The sequence below is a fragment of the Ceratina calcarata genome, unplaced genomic scaffold (genome assembly GCF_001652005.2).
Source record: "Ceratina calcarata isolate Rehan_Ccalc_2016 unplaced genomic scaffold, ASM165200v1 scaffold48.2, whole genome shotgun sequence".
Classification (NCBI taxonomy): domain Eukaryota; kingdom Metazoa; phylum Arthropoda; class Insecta; order Hymenoptera; family Apidae; genus Ceratina; species Ceratina calcarata.
This window is the reverse complement of record NW_017172225.1, coordinates 2,510,195-2,526,895: the sequence shown is the minus strand read 5'-3', so window position 1 is coordinate 2,526,895 and position 16,701 is coordinate 2,510,195. Positions and strand designations below refer to the sequence as shown.

The 16,701-nt window shown below is 42.8% G+C and overlaps 1 protein-coding gene across 1 annotated transcript; it reads left to right on the top strand.

Moving 5' to 3' along the window:
- The first annotated feature begins 1,672 nt into the window (after window positions 1-1,672).
- eve (segmentation protein even-skipped) lies at window positions 1,673-4,718 on the top strand. Its single transcript, XM_018028908.1, has 3 exons — window positions 1,673-1,820; window positions 2,772-2,962; window positions 3,975-4,718. The coding sequence occupies exons 1-3, from the start codon at window positions 1,673-1,675 to the stop codon at window positions 4,716-4,718; spliced, it is 1,083 nt and encodes a 360-aa protein (XP_017884397.1).
- Window positions 4,719-16,701: the final 11,983 nt, after the last annotated feature.

Below are 16,701 nucleotides of genomic sequence, written 5' to 3'. Positions count from 1 at the left end.
TCGTGCAAAAATAATTACCAATCTCTGATCCAATTTTGAACACGCTGTCCGTTTCGTAGGAATTGCCGCATCCGCGTGTTCCTGCATTTTTCCCGGTGATTCATCATCGTTTATTCATTCAATGCGTAGCCAATTCGCTTTTGTCCTCGGGTCAGTTTCGATGGAACTGTTGACGAAATGATCTAATCGCATTTACGTTCGATGATCGTTACCTCTTCGCTCGGGACAAGGTTTGCGAAGAGAGTTGGCTCATCAACATTTTATTATCATTCCGGTTTTCTTTCATCACGTTATCAATTAAAAATTCGCAGCGTCGAAGAATTCGTTTTATGGACACAGTTGAGAACCGAAGATACCGGGGAAAAAAAATATTTTCAGAAGTAAAGCTATTCTTACAGAAAAATTTCTGTAACAATAAGAGACCGGATGTAGAATAACGTCATAAAAAGCAAGGAACTCTGGTTTCTACCACTATTACGACGTTTTCGTCAGACGCGACTGTCCTCGTAAAAACTTTGCTCTATTTTAAATGACCCTGCGACTGTAAAAATTGCACCATTCCCTCGTACCTACATTTTCCTATTGTGAGCCGTAGCCGAAATTTTACCGTGGAAAACGATTTGAAATTGAAGTTGCAAAAAAAAATCAGAATTGATGTTTATAAAAAGGATTTTGAAATTACGAAGAGATCATTCGTTATAGCAAACGTTCTGATTTTTGTTCAAGTCGCTATTTCTTTTCATTGGTTTTTTTTCTAACATTTTATATGTAATCTTAAATCAGTGAATAGGTATGAATACACTTTTGGGGTCAGAGCTTCCAAAAATTCTGAATCGCATTTTATTTGAACAAAATTGATTACAAATGATTGTAAAATTTTTTTCAACAGCTCGTAAATTACAGTCGATCATCAACAATTTCGAAGAAGAAAAATCTTTTCTTCTACCATCTATTCAAATTTTATTCAAGTCGATGGATGCTCTCTGCAAATTAATCGTCCATTATTTCTTAATGAATGGAGGGAAATTCTCGAGACAGCCTGATCAGTATTCGATCGATCCTCCGTCGAATTTTATTCGAGTCTCGAAAGTAGTCTGCGTACGCGAGGTAGCAAGGATAAAAAAACAAGGTAGCGCGAGAGTTCCTCTGCAAAATTGAAGTTCATCAGCAGCGAGGAAGTTCGCCGAGGGCCAATTCGACCGAATTTGCGCGGAGGAAATAACGAGAGATAATTTCTGCGAGCTCGCATGGACGGAGCTGATGCCGGGGCATCTCGGGGAGAGAGAAAAAATGTATCTCTTCGGTGGAGTGGTAGGGATACGAGCAGGGGTGAACGGGGAGATATGAGCAGAGGCGTGGGTGCTATCAACCAATGGGAGAACAAGGATTCTGTCCAACCGAGGGACCCTTGCAAAACGATGGTCGCCTGGTGGGGCTATATAAGTCGAACGTTCGCCAGTTTGTGTTCCTTGTTATACGATTCTACTTCGGTCCGAAGCATCGCACCAATCAGAGTGTCGATTAGCGAGATCAGTTCAAAACAGAAACAATCACATTCTTTTACGCCGAGTTGAACGCTGCTCATAAGATTAGTGAACAGTGGTGAATAGAGGACAGATTGTTTCGTTAGTGAATTTAAAAAAAAACTACGGTAAATCCGATAGTAGATGAGATGCAAGGCTATCAAAGGAATTTCGAGGAACAACAGAGGGATCAGAAGGACGAGGAGACGATCGTGGTAGACCTCGTGCCACCGCCGTATCAGTTCAGTCCTCCGCATAGTCCACAGCCGCTAAGCATACCCAAAACGCCCGAGAAAGGTGAGATTCGAATTTCAAAATCATTAGATACTTCGATCAGTTAGAATCGATCGATTCAAAAATTACTGTGAGATCAGTGCGAGAATGTCGTTTCATGTGTTTAGAATTCTCGACTCTCAATATCAATTTCGTAAACAGTACGGTTTGATATCTGTTATAAATGTCGATCGGATTCTCGAGCCAAAACATAACGAATGAAAGACATGGATAAACGATTTGCTTTGACAAATAAAAGACGGATTCTTGTAGAATTTTATTCTGAGAATCAATCAGGAACTTCGGTACAATATGAGGCTGTTAACTACAACTTGGATGTTACTTTTAGCTGGCTAAGTTAATTCAATTGTTTGTTTGTTTATTGATATTACGGTAATTTCGTCGGGTTTCGAAATTTCGTCGGAGAAAGACCGTTGTAAACGATAATAAAGATTTCAAAGCCCGGGGCTCATCGCAATATACTTCTTACCCCAAAGGATCCGTTTATTATGAGACCTCCGAGGTAATTGCGCTCTTGAGCTAGTCCTCGTTTTCGTTCGCAAAAATATAAGCAGTTTTTTTATGCCATTAATCTTGCTAGCCGTCAACGGGCATTCGTAAAGAAAATTTAGATAGAAGGTTGATTCTTTAGATTCGAACGCCGCGTCAGGGAAACCGAAGAGAGTCCAGCATCCGTTTCGGCGCCTCGTACCATGCTTTCCATTCTCGTTTACACGATTTCAAACGCGAGCACCCGCTGCTTCCGGGAGCGACGGTCTGTAACCGCATTACGAAAACAAGACCGCCTTTCCCGAAATACCAGGCGGTGACAAATTGTGGCCTGTCCGACACAAAGCGAACTTCCGAAACGTTTTCCTCAAATTCTTGCTGCACATGTACTGTGTAAGACCTTTTGGCATCAGATAATAAAAACCAGGATCAGTGAGTAATATTTTGGATGTGTTTGATTAACAGATACCTCGCCGACGCAACAGCAGCAACAGTCGCTGTCGTCTATGGACCCGAACATCAGACGATACAGGACTGCTTTCACGCGGGAGCAATTGTCGCGATTAGAGAAGGAGTTCCATCGAGAGAATTACGTGAGCAGGCCGAGGAGATGCGAATTGGCAGCTCAACTAAATCTGCCGGAGTCGACGATCAAGGTGTGTACAGAAGATTTTAATTGTTGAGAAGCCAATTAGAAAAATCGTTTCATTCCATCCGCGCACCATTACGACTGAATATTTATCGAGGATAAGTAAACGTATCGCAATAAAGTTCAGTAAACAGTGAGCTCATCGATTGGATACGTGCGCGCGTAGAGAAAAGTGTTCTATTAACACCTCGGTCTGTTTAATTATTGTCGGTGATCGACGGTCAGGACTTGGGAAAGCCTTGAAGACCGTCCAATTGCGTAATTACCGTCGAGCGTTCATTCACGGTAGCCAAACATTCCGCTCGCTAAATGATCAACACAATTCCTGAATCCCAGTCGCGAGTGTTCAATGACTTCGGTGAAATTTTGTGACCGCGTACAAATAGTAGCAGTCTTGAGATATGACACGAACGGGACGATGACCGTTTCAAGAACCGGAACCGACGTCTCAAGTGTTTTCGACCCCTGAACAGATTTGACGGGAGAAAAAGGATAACGGGGCGATTAAGAGTTTTTACTCCCGCGGGATGAACGAGTGTTCTTACGCGAACCGCAATGTTTGCGATCGTAGCTCGGGAGAAGCCACGGCTGGAGATTCTTTACCTCTTTTTCTCCTTCCGACGGCCGCGCAAACAGTCAATCACGAAGGGCAAACACTCGCCCCTCGGATCTTTCGGCTCGCCTCGAATCCGCCTGATCCTTTTTCCGTGACTTCTTAATTTCTCTCAGCCTGGACCGGTCGATCCGGTCGGAGGTGTTAAGCACTTTAATTAGCGGTTTTCCCGGGTTACCTTTTGACTTTAATGGATCCCTTAATTTCTCATCTCGCGCTACCACGGCCGCACAATGGCTATAAAACCATCTACCGATGGAAATGATCGAGGTGTTAAATGGTAGAAACGTTAGGCACCGGTCTCCGTCGCTTTATATTCTTTCCAAACATCGGAATCTTCGCTCGTATTAAACGAACAAAAAATCATCGTCGATGATTCTGATTTTGAACGAATCTAAATTTCCAGGTCTGGTTCCAAAATCGTCGCATGAAGGACAAGCGACAGAGAATGGCAATGGCATGGCCGTACGCGATGTACACAGATCCGACGCTCGCAGCCACCCTCTTAGCCGCCGCGACGGCTTCTCTGCCCCCACCTCCGTACCACGGCGCCCCGGGTCTACCGTCGTCGCACCTGGCCCCGAACTACCCTGCAGCAGCTGCCGCGGCTTATTACGCAGCCAGATACACGCCGTACCAAACAGTTCCGACGTCCGGCGCGTCGTCGCTTCATCGGCCACATCCGCGCACCGCGGCTGCTTATCCGGCGCACCCACACCTTCTGCAGCATCACCCTTCGCTACCGCCGCTACATTTGTCCGGTTTGGGCGTTCCCACGGTCGGCAATACCGCCTTCCAGGTGAGCAGTCCACCCACGAGCTCGGCGACCACCTACAGACCGACCATGCTACCGGAACTGAGCCCGGTACATTCGGACACCTCGAGCGACTGCGACTGCGTCGGGAGCAATCACTTGCGCCATATCATCACCGGACACCACGGAGAGAAGACCAGTCCGACGGCCAACACGCACCCCAACTCGGAGGTCAAGCTATCGCCTGGTGTCGTCCCAAACAGATTCGCGACGATCGATGAATTCAATAGGAAAAACTCGTACAACAGTCTGATCACGGCGCCGAACGTACAGGCTAAAATCGAGCCGCCGAAATTGTTCCAACCTTACAAGAACGATATGACCGAGATAGCGTAAAGGATTGAACTTTAACCCTTGTTCATTGTGTCTAAAGGCGCTAACTTGTGTGTGACTGAGATATACTGATACATAGATATAGTTGTATATAAATCGATGTCCACTGATATCGATTTTAACGTAGTTTAAGGTGTAAATAGTTTCCAGACGCGATTAGGCTAGCATTGATCAAGTTAGAAATATCGTAGATGAAGCCTAGCGAAGGCCTTGTACATAGTATCTTGTATATATTACGTAGTAGTATGCGTGGACACATGCTGTTCGAACTGCCGGTGGAAATCGAGACTGAGTATTTATTGCGCGATGTAAATAACGTATACCTATTGTAAAGAGTCTGTACCTGTTAATAATCATAATGAATCGCTTCGCGACTATACATTGTATAGCGGAGCCGGAGGTTTTAAATTGCTTTAGTGTAATTAAACAGTTAGAATGTTTTAATTCAGTTACTTGTTTTAACTAATTTATTATCGTCGTTATCTACGAGTTATTAGATACACGCGAGGATACCATTTCCCAATTTTTAACTGATGACTTGACGTGAATGGCCAATAACGTTCCAATTAGACTGTCGATATTTATGCTTCACGGGTAACAGCGACACATTGTATGTGTACATATTGATATAAGCGTGGAGTGATTATATATAAAAAATATATATATATATATATACATATATCAGTCGATTAATATATTTTTAAGCTGCTGGATATGTACAGATATAGAATATAAATTCGATTCTTCTAAGACCTAACACTAATCGATGCTCTTATTCATTCTCTCATTCCCATTAATTATCGATCCCCTACCAACATTTAACAACGTTCTCTAATAAAACACGCGTTATGTAATAATTATTGTTTGAACAATAAACATTCGATCGGAATGAGAAAAATTAAAGATCGAATTAGAGAATGCTGGGAACCGTTTTGATAGTCAATGAACATTTTTACGAATCCAGAGTCACTTACGAATAATGACGGATCGCGTTGAACAAATATAAATAGCTGGAACGACAATATCGGTTGCAGCCCCCTCGCGAGGGTGCCGCAGGCAATTAACTCCTCGAACGATTCTGACAGGGAAACGAGATAATTCCGTATAAACGCCACCAGCTTAACAACCCATTGAGGTTTAACTATGAATCTACCACCACCCACGCCACGACTACCCTCGTTCGAAATCGACGGACCGTGTGCGCTGCGGGGAATCATTGGGGTGTGCAAACGTGTCCAGCAGGCAAATATTGCTTCTTACAAGATTGATCACTAATTCACTTTTCTATTCTTTAAATCGTGCAATTCGAGATTAATATATAGTGTGACGTCAAAAAGATCTGGCTAGGAAGTACCGTCAGCTCGGACATACCTGTCATCCATAAAATCATAAAATTTTAGGGTGGAGGGTAACTGACGAAAAAACTTACCACGGTGATCGACCGTCATAAATATAAAACGAGCCGTTTTGTGAATGGACCGTAAAAAAATCATCGAAAAAGTTTGGGAAGAAGACTATCGACCGGAGTCGAAACCTTCGTCGAACCGACGGCTTCGTCAGGAAATTACAAAGTATTAGGCGCTATATTATCTACCTAAAAACGTATCGTCATAAAGCTTTTTAAGCAAGGCAACTATTAACGCCTTAGATTTTTTCAGCCTCATCCTGTTTAAGGTAACTTGACAAAGGTCGTTAGACTGTTACCCGCACTTAAACGTGCGCAATTACTAAAAGACCTAAATAATAAATCCTGTGCAATAAAAATTAACACTTGTTTTTAAGATTGATCATTCTCTCCCTCTGCGATCCCAGCGAGTTTCTTAAATATTAATATCCAATTTATAGCTTCGATACAAGTATCATCCCCAATATAGTATACAAGGTCGTCCCTTTCAAATTACACTAGGAACCCTCGATTCAGCGGGTAGTCACCCCTCTCGGTCAGATGGTGGCCATCTCTCGTGGAATCACTACCGATCGTACAATTGCATTATCTTATCTGTCGAGCCATTAGGTGCCATTTAGACGACTCCTTCTTAACAATCTATTTTCAGGATTGTCCGAGGGGTAGATCGCGAATAGTCTCCTTGCGTCAGGATAATAAGCGAACGATAGCTTCTAATTTTGTATTTTTTAATGAATTTCACATTTTGTGTATTCATATTTTTCTTTCGGTTTCGATTTTATGACCGACGAAGAAAACGATACTCATTTCTTTTTACGTCAAATAAAGGTGTCTTTTTTCTTCTTCAATGCTATTTGGTGTTATAAATATTTTGACAATTAAGTTTGCAACATTTTCCAATTTCCACCTTTCTTGAATAGCTCTAGATTTCCAATGTATGACATTTTTCGTATAGCTTGCTGTTCTGTTATGAAGCGTATAAATTTCTCAAGTAGTTAGTGAAAACTAATCTTATATTTCCTAGTGTAGATTCAGTGTCTATTTTCATCTTATATTTTTCACTGAATCAAGTTCTTCTTTTTATAATCTTTCTTCTTTTGTTTCTTTTTTATATATTCCTCAACTTCAACATAGTTTACTTCTTTTTCACTCTCTTTATCTGAATCAGACATAAACTTTCATCCTCATCGCCATTGTAAGAAATTTATAAATGAATACACAATGTGTATATTTCTGTAAACGTCCTTCTTTCTTAGAAACTGACCAGGTCTCGAATCAACAGGTCAATGCGTACTGAGCTATCTCTTCGATGAGCCGAGGTATACCTTCGGATGGGTCTAGCTTCGGTTCAAAAAATTTGATCTCAGCAGAAACCTTTCACTGATGTCCACTGTTTGGCAGACTCGGTTACGAATGTCGAACTTTGTTAAAAATTTTTTCCGGGCATGAAATTCGAGATTTGATTCGCAAGGGATGCGCTCTCGGCCGGGGGTTCCTGCGTCGCAGATCTTGCGGACATGTAACTTTGTAGTTCGCAGCTGCGGGAGGTCTATGGAGACGTGACCAAAAGCTGTCAACATTTCTTTACGGTGACGAGACAAACTCGATCACGGCTTAAACCAGCTTCAGAAATTCCGCTCCCCCGTTTCTTCCGACGAGAACAAAAAGGAATCCGGCTTCCTGCGGTCGTGACACCACTCGACGAATCCACTCACGATTGTTCTCCAGATATCGAGATATTTGTAACGGCATCCGATCCACTTTTTCATTTCAATTTATTTTTTTTAACAGCGAATGTCCAGAATAATTCAGGGAATCAGGGAGAAGAGAGATAGAATTTCCATTGTTCATTCGATTTTACGAAATATCTCCGAGCCTCCGAGATTATCTACGCGTTACGCAAGAGCGTCACCGGTTGGAAGCGTTGGAACCCGGTTGTTCCGTAGTGATTTTCAGAAATTTACGGGGAGGTCCGTGACGAAGGGACATTAAGCACAATATTTGGGTGAAGGCGAACCTGTGGCTAATTGAAAAGTCAAAACTGTTGAAAGCAGCTCCCTGTTAGCCGTGAAAGCGTGGAGGCGTAGCACCCCACGGGACGTCCCGTGGCGTTTACGACAAAAAGGGGGATGTTCAGCGTTCGGCACCCCGGCTGTGATCGAACCATGACGACTGACGCACCTTTCCTGGCATATTTCTTACTTTGTACAAAGAAAATTCATCAAGCTCCTAGCATACAATAATTATGTACGCGTTAAAGCATAGATTCCTTGAGAAGTATGGCTCGTGGACACTGATAATAATTGTATATTCTATCGATCTGATTAAAACGAAGAATGTGAGGTCATTTCCAGGATTCGAGTAATACCGAAGTCTGTTGGGCAACAGGAGCCATAAGGTTCGTTATATGGCCGGTTATAATCATAAATGGCACAAACCGAACGATCTGACTATACCGTCTATTTCTTTTCGCACCGGAGGGAAAAAACGGAGCCTTTACGAGACCCATGAAGGATCCAGTTAGCGTTCCACCGAAGTTAACCCTTTCTACCGTGAATTTTTTTTTCCACACGGTCTCGGGAGCCTGATCCTTCCCGTAATTTTGCGGAGACCACAGTTTTTGCACTGGTTCTTGTACCGTTTTTTACCGAACGCGATGCACAGTTTTCTGACCCAGAAAAAAATAGTACCGCTGCGGGTCGCGAGAAGACCAGCGAGAGATCTCTGACTCTCCATGGTTCTCGTTGGAAAAGTACTCGCTCAGTTTCACGGGTCCCGCATTTTTTGTTTCGGTAAAAGTTTCGCGAAGATAACTTTCCTCCGATCCTCCCTCTAGGTAAATATTGTAGCGAGTGATCATAGAAAGGGAAGACCGTAACTCGGCACGTTTTAGCTACCCACGCGACGAGACATGTCTTAAAGTATGGAATTCAAATCCGTAAAGGTATTTTCTGGCTGAGAAACTTCGAAGATCATAAAAATTTTTTCTGCTTAAATTGAAACTTTATGTAAATTGTTCTTCATTATATACCTGTTTTTTTCTAAAATTGTCGTATACGATAGCTTGTAAAGTAATCAACGGGTTTACTTAACGAGTCTGACGTATTCCGAAGTTTTAATGCACTGGAATTAAGTGCATAAGAATATTTTAAGTCGCGTCACAAGAATCAATAAACGTGAATCTGACCGAAGTGAAACTAAATACGTCTATGCAATGCAGGGTTCTCATAATTTGTCCTTCGGCCGGAAAGTGGGGACTGGTACTTGATGGGGGTATGCCCAGGGTGCGTATAATTTTTCCCTCACGGCTCACTTCCCCTCTCTTTCGCCCGTATTTCGAGCCCCATTACTATTCCCCTCATGCGCCTTCGCTGACCATGCCTAGCACACCCCCATCAAGTACCAGACCCCACCATGGTCGCGAAGAAGAGGGGAAGCGAGCCGTGCGGGTACAATTATGAGAACCCTGATACAATGCCTGATCGTAATCGATAGTTCGATCGTAGCATAACATTTCCCTCATAAACGGTAGGCATGGCGAATTCTGATGCGTGGCGGGTGCCAATAAATAACTGTGCCATATTAGTTTCGAGTCAGATCTCGATACCGAACCGTGACCGATCTTTTCAAGTTCCTCCCCGCCGTTTTGATCAACTGTCGCCCTTTTGTCGATCGATTATCGACGGCGGGACTGTGGGAATTGATTCACGAATAATATTTAATGCTCTCCTGTGGGAAACTGGGGTCAATCTTAACTACGAAGGAGAACTCGTGTAGAAAGAAATATTCAATGAACCATACAAAACGGTTCATGAGGAATTACATTGGAAAGAGAGAGAGAGAGAGAGAGAGAGAGAAGAATGTAATAAACCGACGAAATTGTACAAAAACTTGGAAACCTTCGAAAGCAAGGGGTGGAAACGAAGGGGTTTGGGTAGGCGCATAAAAAGGGGAAAATCGACTCTTTCATCGTTGTTTTCGTTTACCTCTTACGACGAGGCAATGACAAATATTACGGTGTCACTGGTCTCCGGGAAATCGGGAAAGTCATGGGTTTAGAACGAGACGAGTAGAGAAACGAACAAGGTACGATAGATAATAAACCAAAATAAAACCATTTGAAGATTTACCACTGACAAGTCTTTTCGTCACCCTACAACCTTAAGGATTTCCCTCTTCTTGACTGCAAAACGCAGTAATTTCTACCAAAATCTACCTTCCGAACTCCTTTGTCGTGGACCCAGGAGCACTACAGGGACGCAGTATCTAAAAAAATTTTCCGAGCCAAACGAAAACCTAAAAGACTGAATATGTTCTTAAACGAATATTATACGTAATACAGTTAAACAATTGTACAAATTGTGTATCAAATTTGACGATGAAAGAAATATTATCTGTACGGATTTTGATATTCAACACGTGACCATGAACTGACTAATAAAAAATTTGTTACAAATGACACTGGGTGCGGTCAAAAAACTGCACAATTTTCCGGTTACAGCATAGCATCCCGAAGCTGGGAACATAAATGCATAAAAGCATAAACCCCTCGGGCAGGCAAAACGCTTAAAAAAAATTTACAGCCCCGATTGTATCCGAAGCCCGCAAGCTTCGCGTAGAGGAGCCACATTTTCTCTTAATTTCCGAGCAGAATCCGGAAACACGCAAGGACGAACGGAGGTCTACCATCCTGTTCATTGCGGTAGACCGAACCGGATTTCGACAGAGTTCCATCCGTCTCTCTCGACTTGTTATCGCCAATTATTCAATGCCAAGAAACATCCACGAATCTGATCTTATTGTTAAAAACAGAGAGACAAACAGACAGCGAAGAATTTTTACATTTCTTCGACGCGAGCTCATAGAATGAAATTTGCAGGAGATGAGAGAGACCGATCGAGCCAGGAAGTCGACGCGATAAAAGCGACGGGGAGGAAGGGTGAACGATCGGACAGATTTGAAAGTGAACCACAGATGTGGAAATCCACGAATGTGAGGGAGGTCAGCGCGACGATGGCGGTTTCAGAGCGATAATTTATTTGGCCTAGCCGGGATTTACGAGGTCCGATATTGGATAATGAATCAGGTCTCCCTTGATGGAATTAACTTACCTATAACCCTGGACGCTGCTCTCTTTCCTCTAACCTTTATTAGCTTCCGTCGGGGTAAGCGCGGAAGAAGCCCTTCGCCTCGTTTTACGATCGACCCATGTCCTGATGAGATCTGCGGTTTTATGTAACTTTACCTCTTTATACGTCGCCAGAACGACGTACGTTCGCCTCTTATATCTCGCGATAGACACTAATTGCGGTTACCGAACCGATGTTTCTCCTATCCAAGGAATATTGTCCTGGTTTAAGTGTCCGCCCTGGCCCTGATTTATTTTTGACAATATCTTCGACGATGAAATGACAACATCAGAAGACAATTTACGATCTAGCTAGAATTTTTCTCTCAGATTTAAGGATCTCGAAAATAATCCAGAAAAAATGATGATAAACTCTTGAAAAAATGTCATACCGATTCGTCAGTATTTTATGAACAAATTTCTAAAAAAATAATCGAATAAAATGACGAAGCATCGGTGAATTCTGCTGCACGATGCTTTCAGCATCGGAATACGTAACAATGGTACCAAAGAACAATAATCGCATCATATCGACAAATGTTTCTCCGTTCGAGAAACAGGATGCAGCGACGGACTCGGAAGTTGTAGAATCTAGAAAGATTCTTACCCTAATATAATATAACTTAAATATGACTTATCCTAAACCTAGAAATATTCTACAACTGCCCAGTCCGTCGCTGCATCCTGTCCTTTAATGACAATCAATAAGAATGAAGATCATTAACGTTGAGAGAAGGTTTACCAATGTAAAATACGATATTATATATTATGGTAAAAGTGGACGTTCTCAGTGGCTTTTCGCGTGGCATCCAGCAGATCGACATATTAGTTCTGGTCGTTCTAAACAGGAAAACCGTGAAGCTTGCATCCGAGAAGAGAGAGCACGATGCAGATAACCGTAACAGTGCACTGAGCCCCCCCCTAATAGAAGGTTTATTATTTTACGAGACTACCCCTAGCTTTGTGCAAAGCTTCCGTAAATCATCGAAAAGTTGGACGCCCGGTAGCTCTCACGTAAACCAACCCCTGGAGCCTACGGTGCATCCTCACAAACCAACCCCCTAGAAGCTACGGTGCACCCCCGCTTCACTACCTTCTCGGTTCATACTCTTTCGTAGACGAGTTTACCTTGAGGCGAAACAGCTCGAAGTTAAAGCGAAACGATACGGGGACCTGATGGGTCCAATATGATGCAACAGTTACGGTTGAGAGCAATTCCTAGACTGAACGCTCTCGGGAGAGGATTATTATTTATTATCTGACAATGAGCCATCTAAGGCAAACCCTATTTTCAGTGCCATATTTCGTCTGCAGAGACAGCTACAACTGGAGCAGAATCCTTTTGTCTACGATAGTGTATAATAGTGAAACGTCAAGATTTACGATTTTGATCTCGCTTAATCATCGTAATACCGACAGGAAAGGTTACTCACCGTTGACTGGGCAAGATCTTCGATCTAACTTGATAATGGGCAAACGATTATATTTTTTTTATGATGAATGTGTGAGGATCGAACGATTTTCATTCGATGCTCAACACGAAAATGGCAATAGCTAGTAGTAAAATTTTATGTCTGACTATCCGAATTACGTCTAATATCTACGTTCTCAATAAGGATTTTGAATCGTTGAGAAAATAAAAAAAAACGAACTGTCACATTCGAAATGCATCGAATCTGTTGCAATTCATCGAGATACTTGCTAACGACGCCTCAGTATAATAAACAGGTCATTGAAAGAAAGAACAGTGAAAATGAGTTCATTTCTTTTAGGTATACCTCACCTTTTAAGAAGAACCCTAAACCGAATATTACCTGAAGGACTCTGTATGGAATCGGGAAGGTACAATTACAGTTTCATTCTGAGCGAAGGTAAATTAAATTATCGAGGGTTGAATATTGGAGATACGCAAATATCGAACTACCTGTCCGTCGGAAATTTTTCGTCGCTAGCCACGATGAGAAATGAAAGTTGCAAAGATAGTGAGCGAACGAGCCAGCACTAAAATCGAAAGTGCAACCTCCGAGATTTACGAGCCGATGTTCTCGAGAGCGCATGCTTTACAGTCACCCGTTCTGCAGAAGTTATTTCCTCGCCCTCTACGAATCAATCTCCTAAATTCCAATTTTTCAAACTCGCTACGCATCTTCCTGTCAAATCGTTCTATCGGATATTGGATACTCTTTCTAATTTCACCGAGGATACCACGCATATTCCTGCCAGAATCGTAGAAACACTTAAGGATGTATTGGCTATACAGTCAATCCCAAAAGTTTATGCACTTTAGAAACGCATTTTTTAAAAAGAAATCAGACAACTTTTATTTGAAGCATTTTTTGCAATTTTGAAAAAAAAAATTTTTCGTCAGCGTCAATACTTAATTGGATATTTCCTTCTATACTTTTTAGCACGTAGCTATTTATTATTAGCATTATTATTCCGATGTCTGATTTCTTTTTAATTATAGGAAATGCGTTTTTCTAAGGTACACAAACTTTTGGCATTGACTGTATAGTTAATACAACCTTAAAACATCCACTTGCGTACATAATTCAGAATTTTTGAAATTCGTTGAAATGCAGATTTTTAAGTACCTGTTCAAGCTCTTAAAACGTCTGGTGCCCGAAGTTTTAAGTATTGCATTAAGGACTATGGTCGAGGTATCGCAGATTATGGTACATGCTAATGTATATAAGTGTGGTACGCAATATTGCAACAGTTACACGATATAATAGTACGATACAGGTGAACACCATTCTCCAGACATTAAGCAGTATAATCATGGCAATTGTCTGATCTCGAAGTTGACGACCAACGGAAGTATCCGTCAATAAGGATTCGGAAACCTAATGGGTAGTGCGCGACAAAAGCGCAACGTGAAAGGCTCGTAAATGTTTCTTGAACTAACCAATGATGTATTTATGTCCCAATAAAACTTTCTTCCGGTTTTCCGGTCAAGGCCTAGAAAATTGTCTTCAGCACCGGAAAAAAGAGAAAGAAGGGTGGATACTGGATCGAAAGTGGCGCGTGCCTGCACCGCGGGGTGGCCGTTAAATATTTTGGAAACATTGACCGAGTCCAGAGTAGATCGCCAGGCGAAAAGAAGATTTATGCCGTCGACACACCAACCCAGTTTCACTATTTTACTTTGACTCCACGGGAACCGAGACTCCAAGGGCAAACCCTATGCTGTTTCATTTCTCGCGGAATGCAGTTTAGGAAGGTTTGCTCGTTCGAGGAAAGAATTCTTAACAATATTAACTTGGACGGTCAAATCTCAATTCCTACGTATTGATCTGTGCTAATCGTACCTTTAAACGAAAACAATTTGTATGAAAGTGAAAAGTTTCTCCAAAAGGCCAACTTTTCAGCCAACAGTGAGGGGATGTCTGTTGACGACACGGTGTTCGGAGTCACAACGATCTCTCCACGAGACGTGGAATAACGTGCAAAATCGGGGAGAGTTCGACGACGATTCCCAAGAGGCCCTTTCACCGAGACCGTCAAGATTTTCTCGTTTCGGGATTAGTCACGGCCCACCTCCTGGGCGGAGGATACTTGTTATCCTGTAAGGACGACACGTCAAAATATTGTGTCAAGGACACCTGAACCATCCAGTCAACGTTCTATACAGAGCACTGCATGTCTACTCTGGGGAAAGAAAGAAATCGTAGGAAGCGATAAATCTGCAACCCCCAGCTCGTGATTCACGTTTCTACCACGGTCAGCTTTATTGAGCTGCGATTGCTATGCGTCTTCGTCTGTCTGGACCATCCACGTTTCCATGCGACGGAAAGTTGCTTGCGCTCTCAAACTGTTTTAAAATGTGTAGAACGGAACAATTAGTAGTATAGAGTGTAAGGAAGAAGGAACGTGAGAAGTTTAAAAGACATTGGAAGCATTTATTCGCGATTCATAATGTATCAAAGAACGACAGAAGTGTATCATGGCAGCGCGGCTTCCTTATCTATGAACGAACCCCTTAGTTAGGGGATGAAGCGGAGGTCCGTACGTTCGCGGGCACATAATAGCCAAGATGGCGGAGACTCACTGTTATCACTTCAGGGGGTGCATGGCAACCCAATTGGATTGGGTGGCAGCCAATACGGCTGCTCTCGTCAGCGATATCATCGCCCTCCGGCCTTTCCATTTTCTGAGAGAGCACCCCCGGAAGAGATTCCCTCGATCGATCGATCTGCTACCACAATGGCCGGAGACGCGTGAACCCCGCTCGAATTACACCGCCGTAATTACACCGTACCGTCAGACTTCCTACGCAGTTTTATAATTAACGATTGATAGAAAACAAATAATACGGTCGCCAAGATTTTCCTTAGAAATTCGTATGAGAAATGAACTCGAGGTTGATCGCAGCGAGACGAGAGGCTGTTCTTATTTATGGCAAAGTACGATAATGGCACGGATGATGGGAGCCCCGTTCCTGGAGCAACTACGACCGAAGTAACCATGGCGACTCTGTTGTGACCATATTGGTCCGTCGCCAACTATCGATAATAGGAAAGATAAGAGTCGACTCCCTGGATGTTTTATCGGTCCAGAAATGGCGACCGTGAGTCTCCGAACACCCCGAGCAGACCCAGTTTGCCCGAGATTCGATCTCCCTTTCCCAAATTCGAATCACGCTCGAACCCCGCTTCTCGTTCATTGATAGTTCAGATTTATTAGTATAATGATACAGAGCCGTTCACACGAGACACGTTTCCCAAATCAAGCTTCGTTTACGGCAAAGTAAACACATAAGATTTAAAATATGAAAATCAAACCGCAATCCTCATTCTCGTTCATCGATACTTCAGATTTATGAGTACAATGATACAGAACCATGCATGCGAGAGAGTTTCGTTAATAGAGATCGAAGTGTCTCCTCTGTGGAAATCCTTAGACAATTTTGAGACGAGGTAATCGCGTGACAATGGGGAGATTTTCTTTCGGGAATCTCTTTCACTGAAAAGTTCGTGTACAACTGGCAAGCGGTTGCCATTACGCGAAATAAATGCGAGTTAATTAAAGGGCGGAAGCAATTACTTGCGAATAAATCGCGGCCGTTAATCCGTTATAGCGTAGACAAGTTAAACTTCTCTCTCTCGTTCCCTGTCTCCGCCTCTGCCTGCGCGTTTAAACACGAGGATAGGGATTTGCGAGAACAACCCCGACGTCGGGGGCGCGTTCGCATAATTGGCTTTGAACGCCACCACCTGCGTCCCGACGCCACAGCCTTACGTGCTCCTACGCCCAAGATATACGTACACGCAAACGTTATCGCTGTGTGCGCAGCCCGATACCCATCTATCGACGGAGAATAAGAGCACGGACAATCGGTCCAAGACGATGATACCTATACACGCAGTTTTATTCAAATTCTACCCATAGGTGCGTTCACTGTTTGGATAAAAATTAATGCACGAGTAATTTTTTATCTCATTGTAATATAC

What these genes read in the sequence shown, in the direction of transcription:
- eve (XM_018028908.1), top strand. Translation starts at nt 1,673, where the DNA reads ATGCAAGGCTATCAAAGGAATTTCGAGGAACAACAGAGGGATCAGAAG. An exon ending in ACCCAAAACGCCCGAGAAAG is followed by an intron (nt 1,821 to 2,771) that starts GTGAGATTCGAA and finishes TTTGATTAACAG; the next exon opens with ATACCTCGCCGACGCAACAG. An exon ending in TGCCGGAGTCGACGATCAAG is followed by an intron (nt 2,963 to 3,974) that starts GTGTGTACAGAA and finishes CTAAATTTCCAG; the next exon opens with GTCTGGTTCCAAAATCGTCG.